Source organism: Phalacrocorax carbo, chromosome 9, assembly GCF_963921805.1.
Source record: "Phalacrocorax carbo chromosome 9, bPhaCar2.1, whole genome shotgun sequence".
NCBI classification, from domain to species: Eukaryota; Metazoa; Chordata; class Aves; order Suliformes; family Phalacrocoracidae; genus Phalacrocorax; species Phalacrocorax carbo.
Window position 1 is genome coordinate 32394982 of NC_087521.1, and position 21382 is coordinate 32416363.

Here is a 21382-nt window from a genome sequence, read left to right on the forward strand (position 1 = left end):
TGGGAACCCTGAAGCAAAAAACGTTTTTTTTGCTTTATTTATGTGCTTGTCCCTACTTGTCCCCATTTCTCTTCAATAAGCACAGCACACAGTCCACCCTCTTTCCTCTAAGTCTTTTACTGTAGTAACAATATCTGTGTTCACACCAGCAACCCTCAGATCATGACAACCTTTTTGGACTGTAGAAATGAATCATTCCTAGCCTGTCCTGTGTGCACACATTCTGATGATGCTGCATTATCAGAAGACCTTTGTGATTGCATATTGCTCACACAGCAAAGCTGTCAGGGGCTTGGTGCTCTTACAGGCCTCCTCCGGAGCCCTTCAGCCCATTACCAACTCACACAAATAGTATCGTAGGGCCGCCACAGAGAGTGATGGCCACAAAAGAAAACCAGAGAGTCTGAACAAGGACATGTATTAAGCACTATGAGACAACATATTTTTGAAAACATACTGTATATCATTAACATTATTAATAGCAACTTTGAAGTCACCAGAATCTTGCCAGAATCATAATCAGACATTCATTATACCGTGCACAACGTGGTATAGGTCAAAGACAGAAGTACAAATTAGGTAAATTTATCTCCATTGCTCATGAGGTGAGCTCTAGGTGTGGGATTTGGCAGTACAAACATGATGACTAAAATCATATGCTACTGAACTGCAGCAAACACTGTCCTATTTGACATAACAAATAAAGAAAATCCAATAAGCCTGTGCATATAAGGCACCTTGAGCACACTAAAGGGCATATTTCCACCATTGTCCCACAAAAATGTTAAATAATGCTTAATAAATGCTTTATGAGTGAGTTACAAGAGAATCAGCGTTTACAACAAGGGATTCAGCAGAGCCGCATGGGTCAGGCAGCTTTTTCCTCATTCAAAAAACTGGTATCAAAGATATGTTTTCTGTCTACCTCAGGTGTCTTTGGAGTATGGATTACCTGGAAGTAACTCACAAGTAAAACCGAATTTGATGGACTGTGTTGTGTGACACCTCTGTAACTGTTTTAACAAAGCAGTGGCTCAACAGGAGGTTACCTGGTAGTCTTTACCCACTGGATAGCCATATTTCAGCCAAGTGGTTTGGAGTAGTTTTCTTGTTCTAGCCCAGATGGCCTTGCATGCTGCGTTAAAGCATACGTTGCCCTGAAAGTAAAAGGGCCTCTATAATCATTGCTGATCTTGAAATAGGACACAAAGCATAGAAAAGGGAGAAATGTGTTTCATGTCATTGTTTTTTGGTAATTAATCACCCTAGTGAGCTCAAAACAAGGAAGAAGTTATTGGTGGCTAGGCCCACACTGCCTGTTGAGATCTGCCTCAAGCACTAACTCACCAACCTATACGATGAGTTTTCAAGCGTGGCTGTCAGGGCAGGCAGAGCCTCAGAAGTCCATGGGGCCCTGCACATACAAGTGCAGTTGATCATGGTATGTCATGCATCACATTTGCAGAAGCTGTCCCACAAGACACCAGAACTTACAGGCCAGGCAGAAGATAGTACCCAGTTTATAGCTACTTCCAAAGAGTTTTTTTCATGAGAATATAGAAACAGTCATGTGATTTCCCTTTTTAAAGCCAAATCTTGCTGGTCTTAGCCTACAGTATCTCCACAATAAAATTGAACCATGCAACCCCAACCAGAATAACATCTTATTCTTTAAAATCACCTTCCCAACTTAGAGTTTGAGACAGCGTTTATCTGAATTCACAGCAGTCACTTCACTTCCAGTGTGATTTGGCTAATCGTGAGCATGTTGCTTATGCTGGTGCCTTTGGCTGCACACCTCCAAAAGGACACCCCTGTCCCTGGTCCACCCCACCGTGCTGAGGAGCCCATCTTTGAAGGGCCATGGGGAGCTGGGACTGAGCAGCATGGATGCAGGCAGCAGCAGGATGGCTCCCAGAAATAGATCCTGGACTGGAGTGAGGATAAGGGTGATGATTCCCTGGGAAAATAACACAAATGGAAATGCTGGAAGCTACTTCTGAGGCTCGTTGTCTTGCATTGTGGCCTTATCCTGAATTTCCTCCCCCCTTGCCTGGAGAGAGTAGAAACATGTTAAGTTTTCAAACCCAAGCATAAGCATGCTGGAGCTGGAGAGGGTCTGAAGCATGCCTAGGGATGCTGTGACATAAAGATCACAGCTGGCGATCTGTCGCTGCAACAGGCAAAGAGCCAGATGGATGCCGAGTCTTCTACCTCTCCACTTCGTAGCTTGACTTGTCACATCACAACAGAGAGGTCCCTCTGCAAGACAGTATATTCCTTACTTCAACCTGTTAGTGCTGGAGCTCCGTGCAATGCAGGAATGATCCGGTAACTCTGTTCCCTCATCTGTGAAAGGATGGCAAGGATACTGGTTCCCAGTCACCTGGGAAGTGTCACAGAGCCTGCCCTGTACTTTCACCTTTGCAGTCTCTCATGCCACTGCTGCTGTCAGTGACAGCAAGGATCCCTGAGAGTTCACACTGCCTCTGTAAGCAAGCAAATACAATGGCACACCAAAAAAAAAAAAGGAAAGGAAAAAAAAAAAAAGGCACACAGACACCTGCTGTGAGTTTATTTTGACAAGTGTCATTTAGATGCAATAAGCTGTGATCATCTCTCTGGCGTGGCTGCAAACAGAAAGGAGCCAACTGGGTAAACAAACCCAGGTGCTTGGGAGCAGAGCGCGGCTTCTTCCACTGGGTTGGGGGCTGGCGGGAGGGGCAAATGGGGAGCTCTGAGGATGCGCTTCGCCGTGGGCTGTCTTGCCCCTCTCTGCTGAGCCTGGAGGTGCAGAAGGAGCCAGCGGCTTTCCCATGGTGGGCGCGTTGCTGTGCCTGGCTGCGGCACTCTGTGGGATGCTCTAGAGAAGAGGGGATGCAGAGGAGGGGGGTGTGTGCTGTCTGGGGGAGCGCAGAAGAGGAGGGGGAGGTGTGTGCCTGGCTGGAAGGCGACATTTCTTCCCTTATACACACAAGCCGATGCCTACCCTGCTGAAGCAGTTAAACGGGGGAGAGCAGCAGCCAGGCTGGCAGATTCCTGCCCTGTGATATGCCAGCCACAGGGTGACGCAAGGGCTGGAAGGCTCCAACTAAACAAGCCATTTTCACCTGCGTAATAAGCACTAGTGGAGATACAGCAACAGCAGCGGCAGCGGCTCCGAGTCCCCGCAGCCAGCCAGACTCCAGTGCGGCCATAGCACCATCCAGCCCTCGGTGGCCACCGCAGCTTTTTTGGTGGCTCCTGCTGCAACCTGAGAGCCGGAGACCAGCGGCCGCCTTGCAGGCAGCATGTCAGCCCCGCCGGACCCCCAGGACCTGCTGCTGGCAGGCACTGGGGTGCACTGGGCTGCGGACGGGGCAGACCAGTATGCAGCTGGGGCTCCGCTGCGGGATGGAGATGGGGCTCAGCAGCGGGAACAGCTGGTTTTCGGCTCTGCCAGGGAACACCCGCCCGTTGCCATGGCGACTGCATCTCCAGGTAAAAGGCAAGGGGTACCGAGGGATGCTCAACAAAGGGGCCCTGGCAGCAGCATCTCCTGGTTGTCTCGTTCCTGTCCCTTCCCCGGTTCTTCTCCCAGCCTGGCTGCTTGGAAACATTACTAAGGAGTTAGTGAGCGCACGCAGGAAAACAGAAAATAATGAGCAATTGCGGCCTTTGCAAATATTCATTTTTGCTGGTGTGGGGGGAGGGGGGACGCAGGACCCAGCCAAGTTCCCTAAAGCTCTTTGCAGTTTGCTAGGCACAGGGCATCCAGATTTCAGGCAAATGTTGGAGGGCATTTGATTTCACCTGACTTGGTGGGCTCTGTCCTCATTTGTCGAACACCTGTACACATCTGGAGTGACAGATCTCAAAGGAGTTACTTCAGCTATTCCCCGTGCACCTGGAGTTCCTGCACGGCCCCTTATATTACTTCAACATGTAGCTTTTAATGGAGTGCCAATTCTGAAGTGTTTGTATATTTCTTGCATGCCTTTGAGACATTTACCCATTTAATCGTGGACTTTTTGGTTGCTGTGTTTTCCTCCTTCTGTTTTTTTAGGCGCATTTGACTTAAGATGCATTTAGTTTAGCTAGGGTCTGCAGGTGCACTGATTTGCAGCTTGCTTTTGGGATGTATTTGGTTTCTCTTGGTTTAGGGTTCCTTTCTTCAGTGGGTTTATTAATAGCAGGTGTATATCTGTTAATAAACCCCAGAAAGCTTCTAGTAGCTCCTGGTAGAAATATTTGGGATAAAATTACTCTATTTCCTTCCTGGTGACACTCCCGTACTTTCTTTCCTATTGCTGCTGATCAGAGAACCCAAACAACCAAATAACCCAGACCTGGGGAAGCTGGTGTATCCCGTCTAGATTCCTCATCACTGGGAAGTAGATGTTTCCATTATGCAGCCCGACAGCATTAAACTTGCCTTGAGTAAGTTGAGGGTCAGGGCTTGGGACGGGAGTCGGTCTCTGTTATGCAATAGCTGCAGGAGCATTAGGAGCTGCGTTTTTGGGTTGAGTCCTTTCTAATCCCCTCCAGTCAATCAGCACAATGAGTTGCTGGCCAGAAACAACACAGTCTGCATGACTACGTGTATTATTCCACTGATACCCATCTGTATGGTTTTTTCAGGGTCTGAGTGTGCATCTGTGCATGTGTGTGCTCTCAACATGGATGTTTCCCTGGTGCTTTTCTGTCTGCTTGATGCTACTGAGTTCAGTAGTAAAATGGGATCTAACGCCCATCAGCTGATGTGGGAAATGTTTTGCTGTTTTGTAGCTTTGAGCAGGCAGCAAATCTGCTGATGTGCTGCTCATTCGCTGATCTGAGTGGTAGGTTGTGAAACGTGACTTTTTACTGGAGAGAGAGAGAGGCAGATGGCTTGCTATGTAAAGGCTGTTCCAGGTGTTGGGGGTGTGTGTGTGAAGGGGGGCAGGATTAGGGTCTCCAGGTAGGGTTGTCTCAACAGTATTATGACATGAAGAAGGGGGAAAAGATCTGGTGAGCGTTTGTTGTTCACTGATGGATAAAAATATGCCCATGCTGAATCTTAGCATACAGAACAAAGAGGGGTGGTCTCTTAAATAGTGTAAATCCCCATTAAGTTGAATGACTGTGATACTGCTTACATTTAACGAAGGCTTCTTCAGGCTTAACCTGATCTGTAGCTTCAGGCTTATAGAATACAGAATAGACAGAATAGACAGACAGACAGACAGACAGACAGAAAGAAAGAAATAGAAAGAAGAAAGAAAAGGAAGAAGAGAAGGAAAAAATTTTTGGCTTTTGGAATCCTCTGCAAAGGGGCTTTAGACATGTTTGTTTGCAGGTGTCAATCTGGCAAGGTGGAGATAAAAGTGAGCAATACAGACCTTTTTTGCTTCTTGCTAGCTGTGGATGGACAGACTATCAAATTAGCAATATCATAAGAGTAGTACTGTGTTCTAAACATTTCCCATTTTGTTTTTCCCATTTAATAAGTAACTGTTGTGTGGTTGTGTGTGTGTCTAGCTGACCATGTCAGACAGAGCAGCATCCCAACCAGTGCAGTCCTGCGCATGCAGTCTCCTTTTCTGTTTGTGGCTGCAGCACCTGCATTTCTGTTCCACATTACTTAGACAGCTACAGCTCCTGCTCCCTTCACTGGGGGAAGTAAATAATTTCCCACTTCTCCGTGTGTGACTAAATACTCTTAAGTTGCTGAATAAGAGGTCTGTCATATTGCTGAATATCTAAAACTGCCAAGTATTTCAGAAAACTCTTTAATTCTCCTGCTCAGAGGGGGATTCCTGCCTGTTCCTAAGCTGTAGGAATGGACCCAGCAGGAGATACCTAGCTCCAGCAACTTACAACACTGCCATAAACTTACAACATTCCCTATATAATGGTGCTCCTGGGGACACTTTAGACAAGGAAGAATGCATTCAAACAAGAGCAAACTGGACGGTATGTTTTCCAGGTAGTTTCCTGACACAGCCTATATCTTCCTCCACACCTCTCAGACCAGTTGTTTTTGTGAAAAATATGGTTATGCTCTTTGAGGCAAGAGCAGGGTTTGGAGATTCAGAGATTCTCCCAGCATGAAAACAACTGAGAATAAGTGGTGGGAATTTATCACAAGTTGTACAGAAGTTTTCTTATACAACCTCAAAATTTGCAAACTTTCCCTGATCTTGGCTTTTGTTTTAAGTTTGAAAACTAGCCAGGGATTGTTGAAAGGTTCAGGAATATTTTCAAGCCAGCCATGGGCCCGGCTTTGAGCCAAGCTGGCCTTTTGTCAAAACCTTGTGAGTGGTTTCTGAATGAAGAAAAGCAATGGATTTCACTCCCCATTCTTCAGATCAATGAAAATCGGCAATGATTTGGAGTGCAGAAAAAAATTCCCACAAGGAATAGAAAGCTCAGAGATTTCTCAAGCAAAGTCAAGGCAATAAGGAGCTGCAGATCCCATGTCTGCTTCTCCTGCAGAGCTACAATGAAGATTGACTCCAGTAGCTTCTGGGCAGGGACAAAGCAGTTTCTCTTGCTTTTATACATGGCACCTGGGTTTTGCTGAAAATGTTTCTCTCCCTCAAATGGAGAGCATCTCTTCTTCCCAAAGGTGGTTTTGGTTTAGGTTGAGAGGAGCTTTCAGGCAGCTCTTGCAAGGACTGGAGCCTGAAGCAGTCCTGAAAGGCTGGTGAGCAGTTGCATGTTGGTGAAGAGAGCCCCATGTCACCCAACACACCATCTGGTCACAGATTCTGTTATTTATTTTTATACATCAACAGTGATTAAAATGCCTTGAAAAGAATTATTTCCAAAAATATTACACAGGCTACCAGGCATTCCCCAGGATAAATACATATGGATTCCTTTAGAGAAATGGCAGAACGTAAGAATGGACTGTACCTCCATGGTGCAGGTGTATTTAGGGGGAGAAAGAGGGGAAAAAGGGCAGGAGCTCATTCAGATGGTGATTCCTGTGTCACGATCTCAGAAATTGTATGTAGCCTTGTGCATTGGTGCATATCTGCAGTGTGGTTTACAGGGACATGTCTACAGGGATACCATGGCGTGGCAAATATGGCCTATGGGAACCGTTCTGGAACAGCAGCCAGGGGCTGGCTGGGATCCCCCAGGGTGCCTCAGTGGCACGAAAGTTCTATGATATAACTGGATGGCACCTGTGTGGTATGTGCCAGCAAGGCGAGGTGGGAAGGAGGGACTAGAAGCTGCTTGGATGAGGCAGATAAGTTGAGGAGCAGCCTCTGCCTACTGCTCCTGGGGGCAGTAGGATACCAAATCCTGGGAGCACTTCATGCTCCGATGGGTGTAGCTGTTGTGCACAAGACCGTTAGTGATCCTGGCTCCTGTTGCTCTGTGATGGGGACAGACCATCTAGGCTTAAAGCTTTTAGTAAAGACACTTTTATAAAACCTTTCTAATTCCTGTGGTTTGTAGAGGTTGAGTTTAAAAATTTGTGCCCTGTACCCACATGCTCTCACCACAAACTGATCCACCAAACCCCCTGCCAGAAAGGGGCTGCAGTGAGATGCTCCTAGCATCAGCCTGTGTTTATACTGGTAATGCTTCACCTGTAAATCTCAATTAATTTGTTTCTCTTCAGTTACTGGAGAGGGTGGATTACTGGTGGCTTTACACTTCAACATGAAAGAGGCTTTTGGTGTTTTTCAGGCAGTTTGAGAGCCCTGCGGTTCACCTGGGTAGAGAGAAGTGGATATGAATGTGAGTGTCTGCACTGCTCGGGTTTGGCACTGACGCTTTTAGGGGATGTAAGAACACAACCAGATGCAGCAGGTTCCCCAAGACAACTGGCTCAGCTGTTCTTTGTGGCCTTCCCACCCCTTTCCAAGTATTGCTTTTGCAAGAGCTGCCCCTCCCTAAGCATCCATGGTGATGTACTGCTGAAGGCCATGTGCGCTGTAAAAGCCAAGATCCAAACCCTGATTTTTCGGGTTGCTGTAGAAAAAGTCTTGATAGGGTGGATTCACTGACCTAAGCGTATGCCACAGGGGAGCCTAAGCAGCTGTTTGGAAATACGTCCTCAACTGCCAGGCAATCTTGCTCAGATTTAGCCAACTGAGGCTGTATTTAATATCACTTTGGAAGTGTATATATTCATACCAATTCTATTATTGACATTTCAGTCCTTCCTGACATAGAGAATTTATTTTTTCTCTGCTCCCTGGATTAGTCCCTCAAAACCTCTGACATACTGGTGGGAGTGTAGGTGATGGAGATTGTTTGGTGGATGCTTTCCCCATCCCCTGGAGTTCTGTGAGCACAAGCAGATTTTGCAGAGAGGAACAGAAACACAGCGGATTTCTTCTTGGATCCTTCTGTTCCTGTAAATCTCATGAAGCTTGACAAAGTGGCCATTTCATCACAGCCCACAATCAGTCATCTAAAAAAATTCCTGTTAAAATACCATCCTTCATTCCCACTTGGGTAAAGTAGGAGCAATGGCTCGTGTTGGGATCCTCCAGCAAGTGCTCTGCATCTGGGGATGAAAAGCATGATTAGAGGTGCATAAAATCTCCTGGTTTAAAATCTGTGCAGCAAGGTAGTTCTCAACTCCATACAGATCAAAATGCAGCTGTCTTTGCCCTGTTCCCCACAGGGATGCAGGTAGCTCCATCCCTGCTTTGACTTCCATGCTGATGGGTTTTCTTCAGCCTTCAGGGCTGCAGACGAGTTCAGGAAGAGGATGAGGCAGATGAAAGAATGTAATAGTACCAGGAAGGGTGTCTTACCTGCCTTATTTTAATCTTCATTGCTCAGTAATGGAATATTTTATTTATAGGCAAGGAACTGAGGAGCAGAGGATGGGGAGGAGGAGAATGGCATGGAGGAGAGAGGCTTTGGATGTCCCAGTTGCGGCAAGCATTGGGTTTTGCGTGTTGCAGTATTTCCTGGGCTGCGAGTCTCCCCTGGGCTGGGTGGTTCACTATGTCTCACCAGTGTAAGGTTTCCTGGGAGTCACATCTGCCTTTTTTCTGCAGCTCTGGAAATGCTGTTCAATGAGATGTGTTACAGATTTCCCCCCCCCCCCCCCAAACTGTACTGTGCAGTACATGCACACTCAGTGTGTGGTCTCAGTCTGCCTGGGGATAGCAACCCCAGAAAATGCCTGGGTGCTGCCTCTGGCTCAGTCCTCCTGGAAAAGTTTGGGCAGATCCCACACATCTGTTAGTCATGTCTTCACAGACTGTCCCCTGAAAGGCTGCTGGCCCAGCTGCGTGGCCTGGGTTGACCTGCGATGCTCAGGACTAGCATTTGGCTCTGCTTTAGGCCCTGAGACCTAATTTGGCCCCAAGGCCTAATTACTTTGTGCACGTGTGTTTTAGCTCAAAGTTCCTGAAATACCCAAGGAGTTGTGCTGCAGGTCCACATCATCAACAGGGAATGGAGGTTTTTAAATGGGTGACTTCTTAGGTATTTGCCTCACTTTCCCTCCTGAGTAGTCGGTACCTCTAAAATGGGCCAAGTACCCCCTAAGCCTTTTTCATTTATAATGTAGCATTTATGTTCTTATGTTTTTCATGTTGTATTCTCTTACTGACAGCTCAAGGCTGCTTACAAAATTCAGGGGGTTCTTGTTTTTCTTGTGTTGTTTATTGCTTTTTAAAAAGAGAAGGCGGCCATCACATAGCAAACTATGTTTCAAGTAATGAAGTATTATTTGTAATTAGTTTGCTAATTTAGGGAAAATAAATACATGTGCTGCTGTAGACTTGGCATGATTCAGCACTCAGGAACACACCCTACATTTAGTATTCTTGGTTTTTTAAGGCACTTATGATTTCTGGTCAGCCTGTTCACCTAAGAAACCCCATACCTTCAACAGTGAGAATAAATTCTTGGCACTTACCTGCAAGACAAGATTTGAAATAGAGGGGACCTTAATCATCTATTTCAGTCCTCCTTGTTTCAATAAAGTATTTAAGATCCTAATTATATGGAACATAAGCTCATTCTTAACTGCTTTTAAAAATTAGAATGGTCTCAAGCATATGCATAAAGGTGAGCATGTGTTTTTCTAACTTTAGGGATAAATGAAGTAGAAGATATATCATGAATAAATTTGCTTTATTACCCATTAGAACAGGCTGCTTCAGGTCACTTGTGTGTAAAATGGAGGCCTTTCTCCTAGCTCATTACAGCAATGTGAAAATTAACATTTAAAGACATTGAAAACCTGGAATTAAGATCATTATAATGTTATTGTTGTGTCTTTTGACAAACAATGTTGTTTTCTGTGTGTCCAGGTGAGACCAAAAATTGTTGGAAATGCCTACAGCCTTCATAAGAGCGTCTCTTTCAAATATTAAGGTGTTATCTCATAAGTATTGGCTTTACACTTTAATATTCCTTAAAACTAGGCTTTTCCATCTTTATTTAAATAACAGCTGCTAAAAGAGTTATTTGAATGTTTCTTTCACTGCTGTAATGAGACGCCTGTCCTTGACACGGCCTGCAATTATCATGAGATCTCGTATCAGAAAAGGTAGCCGGTTCTTCAGAGATTTTTTTCAACACAATTGCTATTAACGGCCGCAGCATCCCCAACATCTGCTTCACGTAGCAGTGACTCCCGTCCCGGATGCAGCGCTGCAGCGGGGTGTTTGCCTGGGGACAGGTGAGGGCGGAGCGCAGGGGGATGCTTGCTGAGGGATGCTTTCTGGGCCAGGGTGACTCTGCAGACCCACGGAGTTATGTCAGCTTGAGGCTTTACTGTGCCATTCAGGGCATGAATTATGTCTTATTTTTCAGCAGTGCTGAATTTATTGACTGCAGCTGATTTATTGTTGGTAGCTTTAAAGACATTGAAAGGCTTGTTAACTGCAGCCAGTAAAAAGCAAATGTACGGGGCAGCCTTGTCAGGCTGGAAACCTTCCTGCTCCCAGCCCTTGGGGATCTTGTGCGTCCCGTCTCTGATGTTTATTTCTGTGCAAATATCAGTCCATGTCTCAGGTGCACATGCAGGTGCCCCTGGGTGAGCCCCGTGGCCGAGGAGGAGGAACCGTGGCACCAGGGCGCAGCCTCTGGCCGTGGGGCCAGGCCGGAGCCTCTCGCCGGCAGTACTGGCAGTGCTTTCTCTCCCAAACACAGCCCGGGGCGGCTCTCCCTCACCCCATCGAAGCACCCTTCATATGCACATTGCAAAGCTGCAAATGCAGAAGTTACAGATCTGAACAACGTCCCCAACCTTTCCCAGCCTGAGCTGTGTTAGTCACTGGCTGTACGACCAAGCAGCCTAAAAACCCTCACCCTGGGCAGCCTCTGCAGCACAGCTGTGCAGAGAGGGGCTGCAGACAGCCTGAGCCGCTCGAGTTTGTACTGATTTTCTTCTGCTGAGCCTAGTCCCTTACACGCTGCTCCCAAAAGCACTCGGGGGCAGCTGTAAAGGAATTGCTGGAGAGACAGGCTGCATTTATGGCTTTCAATCAGCAAGGAAGCTTTGCCATTTACAGGCCTAATCTTACCCCCAGCTTGGAGGTAGCAAGGCTGATTCAGGGAGGATGCCTACACCCACCAAAGGCAGCATTTTGTATGCCAGGGAGGTGGGGAGTCCCTCACCCCATATAGGTCCTGACACACATATAGCCAGCAGAGCACCTCTGCTTGGAAATGCTCTTAATCCCAAATTTATTGGCAGGCCAAAGGGCTAGATCCTGATCAAAGCCTAGAAGTTGCTCTAAGTCTGCCACCACTATGCAAGTGTTAATCCATATTCGGGTCAGCTGTGTCCCCCTCCCTGCACGAGGAACGTGCACAGAGGTCATGGTCAGGGTGGGAGGTGAAAACCCACAGGAGGCTATCCTGGGGAGCAGTGTGTCTCATCTCTGCTGCGATCTACCGAGCAGCATCTCCATGTGCTTTGTGGGAGGGTGCAGTGAGGTTTCACAGGTACCATCTCTCCACTGACTATTGATGTACAGGGGGGTCTGAATTCCAATAAGTCTTAATTAGGTCTTTCCCTTGATGGCCTTAATTTAGAGGCAGAGGAGATGCCCTTGCTGCTCATGTGTGTAGGAATCGTTTTGCGTTTCAGGATATTTTCATTCCTGTTGACTTCAGCAATGAAGCGCAATGCAACACGCAGCAATGTGCATTAAAAAAAAGTGTGCTTAAATGTGCACTTCAGCTGAACTGGAGGCTTAACTACTCTGTGCCTGGGTGTAGCTGTATGATATGAACAGTAATCATGTTATTTGCAGACTGATTGTAGTAAAAAGGGAAATGCCTTCTCCTGCCCCTTATAAAAGTTACAAAAATGTGTATCCCAATTCGGCTCGCCATTTTTTCATCTTCTGGTTAGTGCTTATCTCTGTCTCAGGATGTACCATGTTTACTGGTTTTTTTCTTATTACAAAGGTTTATATCTTCAGAAAACATCATTGACCAAATAGATGCTCTAAATGGCAATATTGCTGTGCACTGAACTTTAATTGAGAGTCACCTTTGATGTGGGGCTGACCTAAAGCTGAGGCTGATTCCTCTCTTTTGCAGCTTTTGCAGTTCTTTAAAACAGTCATAATGCAGCATTCATGTTGTTGCTGTTTTCTCTACTGCTCTAGCAAAAGTATCACTGTGGTTGAAAATAGAATTGATTTCCCAGAACCTCCTGGTTACCCTGAAACTGTGTGTGTATAATCTGTGATTCTCAGACCATAATTAGTTTGTAGGAAAGGTGTTGGGCCCAAAGGTGAAGCTCCAAGATGATGTGTGAGAGTCAGAAGTCCCAGAGGAGTCAGCCTCAAATATTTTCAAATTATTACCACTTCAATTCATATGTTTCACCTGATTTTGCTGGTAGCAGAGTTTAGAAATCTACCTTGTCTACATTTGGTTTTATAGTAGGACATTTATTCCAAGTACACATAAATTCCATTTTAAAAGCACTAATTCTGGACTGCAGAGTTCTCCATTGTATTTTAGAATTGCCAAGTCATGCACCTTTTTTTTCTGTGGTTTTTTTTTTTTTCCTTTCCTTACCCTAAAAAATACCACCTGGAGATTACGGTGGTTCATGTGAGTGGCTATCATAGTAAAAGCTAGTTGCCATTGTGGGAATTTTTTTTCTTCAAAGTGCTTCTGATATTAACCTTTATAATTCAGTTGCTGTGTAGTAGAACTTCAGGTCAGAATTAAGGAGATGGGCTTTGCAATTTATGCTGTGTAAAATCTTCGCAATCTGCTCTCACTTTGAACATGGTAAACAGACCATGTATAATCCCTGGAATATTGGTAGAACTGCTTTGCCATGAAGGTGGCATTTGTAATATTTGTCTAGCTACATGTATTTTTACCTCGTTGTCCTTCCCTGTGCCATCCAAACTCTACTAAAAAGCGACCTGAGGAGAGAGAGCTGAACAAGGAGTGGGAAGAAAATACGTAATTCCCAGTAGGACATTTCAGAGTTTGGGCTTCATTTTCCCCCCTTTCTCTCTGCTGTTGCTTTTTAATGAATCGTTCTTCTAACCTACTTTAAACAGAGTATCTAGCATGCTAGATGTTTTGCAGATGAATCATACTGTGCAATGCACTTATGCATATCTGCTGTGCACGTACATTTTCAACTTGTATTTGATAACCTACCAGCAAACACTTTTTTTTTTTCTGGAAGCTTGGGACACCAGCATCATTCTCCAAGTGAGAATAATGCAACCGCTGTTAATAAATCAACCTGGATCCAAGGATGTTTCACCACTTTTGCCTTCATTAGCATTATCCTCAGGGGTATAAATTAAAGAGGAAAATATATAATCTGGGAAGCTTTCCAGCATCATCTTTGAAAATGTGAGCTCAATGCTTTGCTGAGATTTCTTTGGTGGAGGAATGCTAATAGCAATGCTGAAGATGTGCTCTGATTGCACCCTAAAGAGTAGAAGATGCACAGAAGAGCTTCGTTTCTTTTTCCTTTGTCATCAAGAAAATTTCTAATGTGATCTGCACAGGATGAATCTCGAACTGTTTCTACACAGTTTTGTGAACTGGTCCCAGATGTGCAGCTTCGGTTGCTCCCTTTTCTACTACTTGTTCTCGAAGTCTGACATCTGCATAAAATATGTTACATGTTTTCCCATCTCAGCCTGCAGATAATTGCCTGCAGCTGTTAGCAGCGAGTGGACACGGTGCCTCTGCTATATTGGTTAAAGCCTGAGTTTCAGCAATAATGATTTCAGGAATTTCTTCTCCCTGTTCCTACGAGGTGTCATCACAGCCGGGTGGTAACTCCTGACGCCTCCCTCCCTGCCAAGGGAAGAAAAATGTGCTGCAGAATGTGCTGATTTGCAAAAAATATTTCACAGGGAGGGTTTGATTTTAGCAAAGTTCCAGCTGTGCTAAATGAACAGAAAAGGGATTTTTCACCATATCAGCAACATCTTGGAAATGGAAATGCCACATCCTCCAGCACTTTCTTAGGAGTCCGTTTTCTCCTTCCCCTGCCCATAACCCACTTGGGTCTTTGATATTTACTGGAACCAGGAGTTTAGCAAGGCTGTAGTACTTGGAGCCTTGCTTTGTCTCCGTGTTTCTATTTGCTTTCTCTTGGTCCGCTCTCTGCCAACTGCTTTCCAAGCGACAGTGAAAAGCACAGAAGCAAGACTAAGCTGGTGTTCCTCAGGTTGCATTCTGGGGAGGCATAAGGAGGTAGATACTTTTATTACTATTTTGCTGATGGGACAACTGATGCACACTGAAGTGACGGGTCTTACAAATAGTCCCCAGCAGCTGCATTTGAACTAGGTCTGGGTCTGCTGAGGCCCAGGCGGTGCAGGCTGCTCCAACGGGGTCTCAGCTTCATCATGGTTGAGTCAGTTTGTGAGGTGCCTCAGGCTGAGACTCCAAAAAGTCATTCCTCTTTCCTGAAAAATGTAGGGCAGCTATTTTTACTTAGGTGCATGAAGATAGTTTGGTTTTTTTTTTTCACCTGTTTTTCACATCTAAATTCATATTAAGGATCCTTAGTTATGTTTTGCAAAGACATTCACCCTTCCAACTGAACAACATAGAGGAAATACCATGTGTTATTTGCCATCTCTACTGACATTGCCTAAATTTGCTGAAACAATGTGTTTCAACATTTCCAAACATTTTTTCTGCGGAGCTTTCTCTTCCATAGAAAGTTTTTCTGTTTCCCCTTGATTTGAGATGAAAAGAAAAATGAAAATAATATGAAATTTTCCTACAGGACAGAATTTATTTTGCAATAGCTCCACTTCCTGCTGATGTCGGGAAAAATACAAACAACTGCAGTCCGTATGCTTACTTTCAACCCTGCATTTATGACTTATTCTTTGCCATTGCTGTCTGAAGAGCAGCGACAGCAACACAGTTTACTTTCAGCTTGAAAATACCCATGAAATCCAAGAGCTAGTGCACTAGCAAGTAGGATTTGTTAGCACCTATTTAATGCACTCCACAGGAGTGTGACCTTGGTTCTCTGTCACTGGTGAAAATGAAGTTGCCTCCTGGTCCAGCCCATCTAATTGCTGCTGAACTATAATACCAAGCAGGTTCTTTTCTCTTTCTGGCAGATGACTTTGACACCACTGTGGTGAAGAAGTCATGAGGCCATCAGCATTCCCTGACCTGGCAGCTGCCCAGCACCCTTGGATTCAAATAATTATGTAGTGGTCCCTCTGTTACTTAAAAATGTGTCTTGCCTATTGGTGCTGAGCAAGGGAAGGAAAGCCAGTGAAGACAGCAAATCTGACTCTTCCTTCTTAGGCTCTATACACGACAACTGCTTTTTTAAAAGCCCTCCCCTTCTCGCTTTGTGTGAGCAGGAAAGCAGCACAGGCTCCTCTGTGGGCAGGATGTGAAGTCTTTAGAAGCTATGAGGTTCCCTTTCCCGACCTGGCCTTGGAGCTGCAGTGACAACCCCTTCCTCAGCCTTGCTGTGCTCTGTGTTTTAACCAGCATTTTAGAAAAAAGCGTGCTGTTCCAGAAGTTTTCAACCAATTTCAGACCCATTTTGCTGGCTGGTGGTAACTGCCAGACCAGGTAAGGTCAAAGGCTTCCCAGGAATCCTCTGTTCCTGCACCCAGCACAGGTGACCCAGGCTTTTGTGGCCTTTAGAAATGGAAAAGTTAGATGTGGGCAAAACACCATGTTGCCTGCAGTGTTCCTTGCTCAGGTTTCTGGTCATAACTGCTCTGCTGTGCCTGGTTCAAGGCAGTTTCTGAGAAGATGGGTCAGAGGAGTTGGTTTCTCACCTCCTCCGACAGGAAGTTTAGAGGGAAGGATTGCTCCTGATGCTTGGGGCAAACAGCCAGCAGAAATGGGCTATGCTAAAAGTCAGTGTAGGCACAAGGACAAAATTGTATACATTGTACAGGAGGGTTCAGGCTGGGGAGGAGAGGAAGTGAGGGTGGAGAGAAGGATGAATAGCAAGAAGAAATCCAAACTACTCTCAAGAGGAGTCCAATCAGTTTATGGAGGGAATTAGGTAAAGTGATGCTTGTAGTAGTAGGGGGTTGAGCTTAGAAACTGAGCAGGTGCCTTCCTCCTGTGCTCATGAGCTCTGGAGACAGACTTTCCTAGCAAAACCATCTCCCCCCACCCTTTGTTTCATTGGAGCTACTAACAAAATTTTTCTTAAAAAAGCTTTTGAATTAATTTTATTTTTTCAGTTATTTCTTTTACTCAACTGGAAGGGCATAAAATCCTCGCTCTTTAAGGCAGAGGCAAATTTGTTCAACCCTTCACCATGCAAGGACTACCTGGAGGAGTGCTGTGCCACAGCAGCACCCAATGCAATGGCTTCACTCTCCAGACCCTTGGAGACCGGCCAACCTCTCCAGCTCCTACATCTTGCACTGGGAAACTACAAGGAAGACCATGACAACTCCAAATGATCTTGGCCGTCTGTATAAATGATCTGAGTAAATAGGAAACGGTTCAGCAAGGACAGGGCATCTCAGCAGGAAGAGCCAACTTCAGAAACACAGGATGAGGAACCACAGATGAGTCCATTGGAGAAGGATTGGGGTGTTGAGGGTCACAAGTCAAACGCAAGCTACCACAGGCTGCAAAGCTTGTACTGTTTTGCTGTTGCTAAACAGCAAAAATCACACTGAGATATGGCGATGGGGGTTTTGTGTGCATCATGCAACAAATGTCCTGCAGAGGAGCATGTGTCTAGTCCAGAGCATAACACTTCAGGACCAATGCAGAAAGTCCAGAGGAGAGCAACCAGGGTGATCATATGTCTGGGAAACAAAACATGATCTAGAAGAGATGACTGAAAGAACTAGATTTGTTTAAGTGAAAGGAGAGAACTACTGGGGGACAGAACAAGAGTAGTCTTTAAGTACATGAAAGCCCAAGAAAAGAGCCTGAGTCAACCTAATCTCCAGGTGCATGGTGGGCAGGAATGGATACGGCTTCAGCTGCAACGTAAGAGATAGAGGTTAGTCATTTGGAAAAAATGTTTGGCAAATGTGGATGTGTAGGATAGAGAAACACAGGTTGCTGGAGGGGGCAGGTTGCAACAGGTTGTTGCAGGGTGGCTGAGGCTCCCTTGCCGGAGGGCTGTACAGGCAGTGCAGAGGGATGTTGCCCAGATGGTGTAAGAATCGGTGCCGCTGCCTGGGTCCAGCGATGGAGCTAGGTGATGCCTTTCAGGCTTTTCTGGCCCTATTTTTTGAAAAGTCTAGAAGCTGGGGTGATCGATGGCAGCGGGAAATACGTAATTTCTCCTTTTCCCATCTCAGTTTGGTCCCTGTCCTGTTCAAACCAGCAGCTTCTTCTGTTACCATTTGAAAGTGCACGCCAACCATGAGTCACAGAAAAGTAGGAATGGCTGAATTCTTTGTGTTTCAGTGGCTTTTGATGGTAATTATTATTTTTTTTCCAGAAAAATAACTTCTTTTTGTTTTGCACGAAAAGCCCTGCTTTCCTTGGGGGGTGAACTGACTCCTGCAGGCAAACCTAAACATAGCATTCAATGGCTTAAAATGGATGAACAGAGCAATCTTCAGCATAAAATAGTAATAACAAGGATTTTTAATAAATGAAGGCTTGACAGGAAGAAATAATAGAAGATGAAGTGTGCAGTGGTCGTTGGAGATTAACAGCATAGTGCCTGCATCCAAAGAAGTAGGAAAGGGAAAAAGATACAGCAAGCACAGGCTTAATAATTTGATCTAATTGGTATTGTTAAGAACATTAAGGTAGATGGAAAATGGGAAAAATGCATCATCTATTTATAAACGTAGACTGTGAAGACAAACTGGATAGTTTACTTCAGTAAGATACTGATTGTTTTCTGACTGAGTTTTAATGAAGTGTAAAATGCAGTACTACATTGAAAATTGCTGGCTGAGCTGGAGAAGGTGGAGGGCAATGTAGCCGTGGCACGCCATGTGGTACCTAAAGAGCAGACAGCTTATGCTGAAAGGAAAATGCTCAGGCAGCATGGGAGCTGCTGATGGGGCTCCTCAGTCAGTCTTGAGGCCCATCTTATTAAATATCTTTTTGAAATGTTTGGTACCAAAGGCCAGAGCAGACTAAGGGAGGATGTTGGGAGTTGGAGTGAGAGGTGGCTGGAGCATCTTACAGGGGAAGCTGGCTGGGCTTCTATGGTTGTGAGCTGTAGAAATACACCCTGACACCCTACAAGGGCGAAAAGAGCTGTTTGTTGAGGTGTATCCTCTCTAGAGTGAGGTTGTAATGCCTTTGTACAAGTGCTGGTTTGGCTTCAGCTTTGACCTTGGGATCACCACTGTCATTCAGTGTAGTGGGTAACTCTGCACTGGGTATGTGCAGAGTCACTGTTGCCCTCTGACAAAATGGTGAAAGCAATAAGAATGACATCAGAGGAAAAAAAAGAATTTTTAAATACTTGACACTTGGTTTTGATGTTTTCCAAAACAAAAAATACATTTACTTGGAAACAGTTTTAATTAAAAAAAAATTAAAATCCAGTTTTAGTGAAATGACTTTTTTCCAGCGGATTCTTTTAGCTAAAATTTTCCATCCTTCCCAAAGGATGAGGCAATAATCGATGAAAGTAGTTTTGAGAAATGTAGCACCTCTTCTCAGCTGTGTTAATAGCAGTGAGCAAACAGCGTTTCCTCAGACCAACTCGTGAGCCAAATTTGGAAATGATGCCCTTTATATTTGGGCTCTGGCCTGATCATGAATGTGAGCTGTACTGCTTAATTGTAGCCTCTCATGTGAGTCACGTGATTATTTAACAAGGATCCTTGATTGGAGGAATGAGCAAACACATTTTTTATACATACTTGATTGTGCCCATTTCAGTGCTTATTTTCTCTTGACACTGATACATATACATTTGTCATTGGCCTTGGCAGATGATTCTTTGCCAAAAAAATAATTTCTCAAGCACTGATGGAAAACAGTGTATGGATTTAGTTAATACTTAAACGTGTAATAGCCACTGAAAAATGTATGTATCATCTTCTCTGTATCAAAATTAAGAAAATAACACTAAGGTTCGCTAATGAGATACATTTGGGTGTCAACATTGTATGTGTCCACCTGTGGAAAATTTTATTAGGTGAAGTCAGAACCAGCTTCAGGAAAGGCCAATTCGTTCACTTTCTTAGCTCTGCTGTAAGTTGGAGGCTTGGGGTTTTTTTGCATTTCTTGTACATTTAGGTTTCTCCTGGGCGTTAGGGTGGCTGTAATTCTCACCTCAGAACAAGAGTGGGTGTTGCTGCTCCAATGCCACATCTTCTGCTGGTCTCAGTCTCATCCTGCATGCAGCATTAATGGGGAATCACAAGGTCCACAAAAGATCACCGTGTGAGGAGACTGGTAGTTTTACCATTTGTGGTGCACTGCTTGTTGCTTGTTGCAACAATTTTTCATAAAAGTTTGTTTATTAAGTTTGGGAAAAAATACTCTATTTTTCCTGAAGATCTTGGTTGACAGACAGCTAAGCATGAGCCAGCAGTGTGCCCAGGTGGCCAAGAAGGCCAACAGCATCCTGGCTTATATCAGGAATAGTGTGGCCAGCAGGAGCAGGGCAGGGATGGGGCCCCTGTGCTCGGCACTGGTGAGGCTCCACCTCGAATATTGTGTTCAGTTTCGGGCCCCTCAGGACAAGAAGGACATTGAGGTGATGGAGCATGTCCAGAGAAGGGCAGTGGAGCTGGGGAAGGGTCTGGAGAACAAGTCTGATGGGGAGCGGCTGAGGGAGCTGGGGTTGTTTAGCCTGGAGAAGAGGAGGCTGAGGGGAGACCGTATCGTTCTCTATAGCTACCTGAAAGGAGGCTGTAGTGAGGTGGGTGTTGGTCTTTTCTCCCAAGTTACTAGTGACAGGATGAGAGGAGATGGCTTCAAGCTGCATCAGGGAGTTTACATTGGATATTAGAAAAATTTTCTTCGCTGAAAGAGTGGTTAAGCATTGGAACAGGCTGCCCAGGGAGGTGGTGGAATCACCATCCCTGGGGGTGTTCAAAAAACATGTAGACAAGGCACTTTGGGACATGGTTTAGGAGGCCTGGGGGTGTTGTGTTGACGGTTGGACTTGATGATCCTAGAGGTCTTTTCCAAACTTAATAATTCTATGATTCTATGATTCTGTGATTAAAGCTATGACATTATTCAGAGAGCCTTCTCTGGAGACTTTTTCATTGGAATTAAAGCTCTGTTTCATGAATATAAAACACAACATATGTGATCTTCCTTCTGCTCAGCAGCAAAGGCTGCTGCTGATGTAAGACAGAACCAGTGGGCTGCCTGGATTAAAAAATAATGTCCATTTTTCACACTGTAAAGGTCAGCACAGCTGCAATGGTCCAGGATACTTGTCCTACTTGATCCCTGAGGTTACAGAGGTTTTTTTATATAGTACAAAAGCAAGAGTTTATCTGTTTGGAAAGTGACTCCACAGGTACAACACACTCATTTTCTGTTCTAGCAGAGATTCCACCAAACATTGATGATTATTTCCCAATTCAAGTGAATGTTGTAAATTCATCTTAGTGGCATGGATATTTCCAAAATTCCTTGGTCTATGTGTTGGTTTAAATTATTAAGCTGTCCTTTCAAACACCACTGCCAAGCTAGCCACAACCCCTTGAACCACAAGCACAACAAAAGGCAAATTCTTTCTAAAAACACAATACTCTTTGTTGAATACATTCTACTCACTGACTGAAGGAATGACAGATTAAGTAAGAAAAAAGAGAAAGAAATAACAGGCTTGGAAATCTGAAACTGGGTATGGATAAACAAGAGGGGATTGTGGCAGTCCTTTGAGTATGCAGAGAACACATATTTGGGAAGAAAAAATGGAGAATGTTTAGAAAAACATCTTGAAGGAGAGGGGCCAGATGGTTGTTTCCTTTTTGAATGGACAAGTATTTTCTCATAAAATACAAAGACCCAATTTTCATGTTTTTCA

The 21382-nt window shown here is 44.8% G+C and overlaps 1 protein-coding gene across 1 annotated transcript in view; it reads left to right on the top strand.

The window, feature by feature from the left end:
- The first annotated feature begins 2960 nt into the window (after positions 1-2960).
- The window catches only part of RTN1 (reticulon 1), a 123447-nt gene continuing 105025 nt past the window's right edge, over positions 2961-21382 (top strand). The window contains exon 1 of the mRNA XM_064461009.1: positions 2961-3480. Within this exon, the coding sequence (XP_064317079.1) occupies positions 3291-3480 (190 nt within the window). The 5' untranslated portion in view covers positions 2961-3290. The remainder of the gene's footprint in view (positions 3481-21382) is intronic.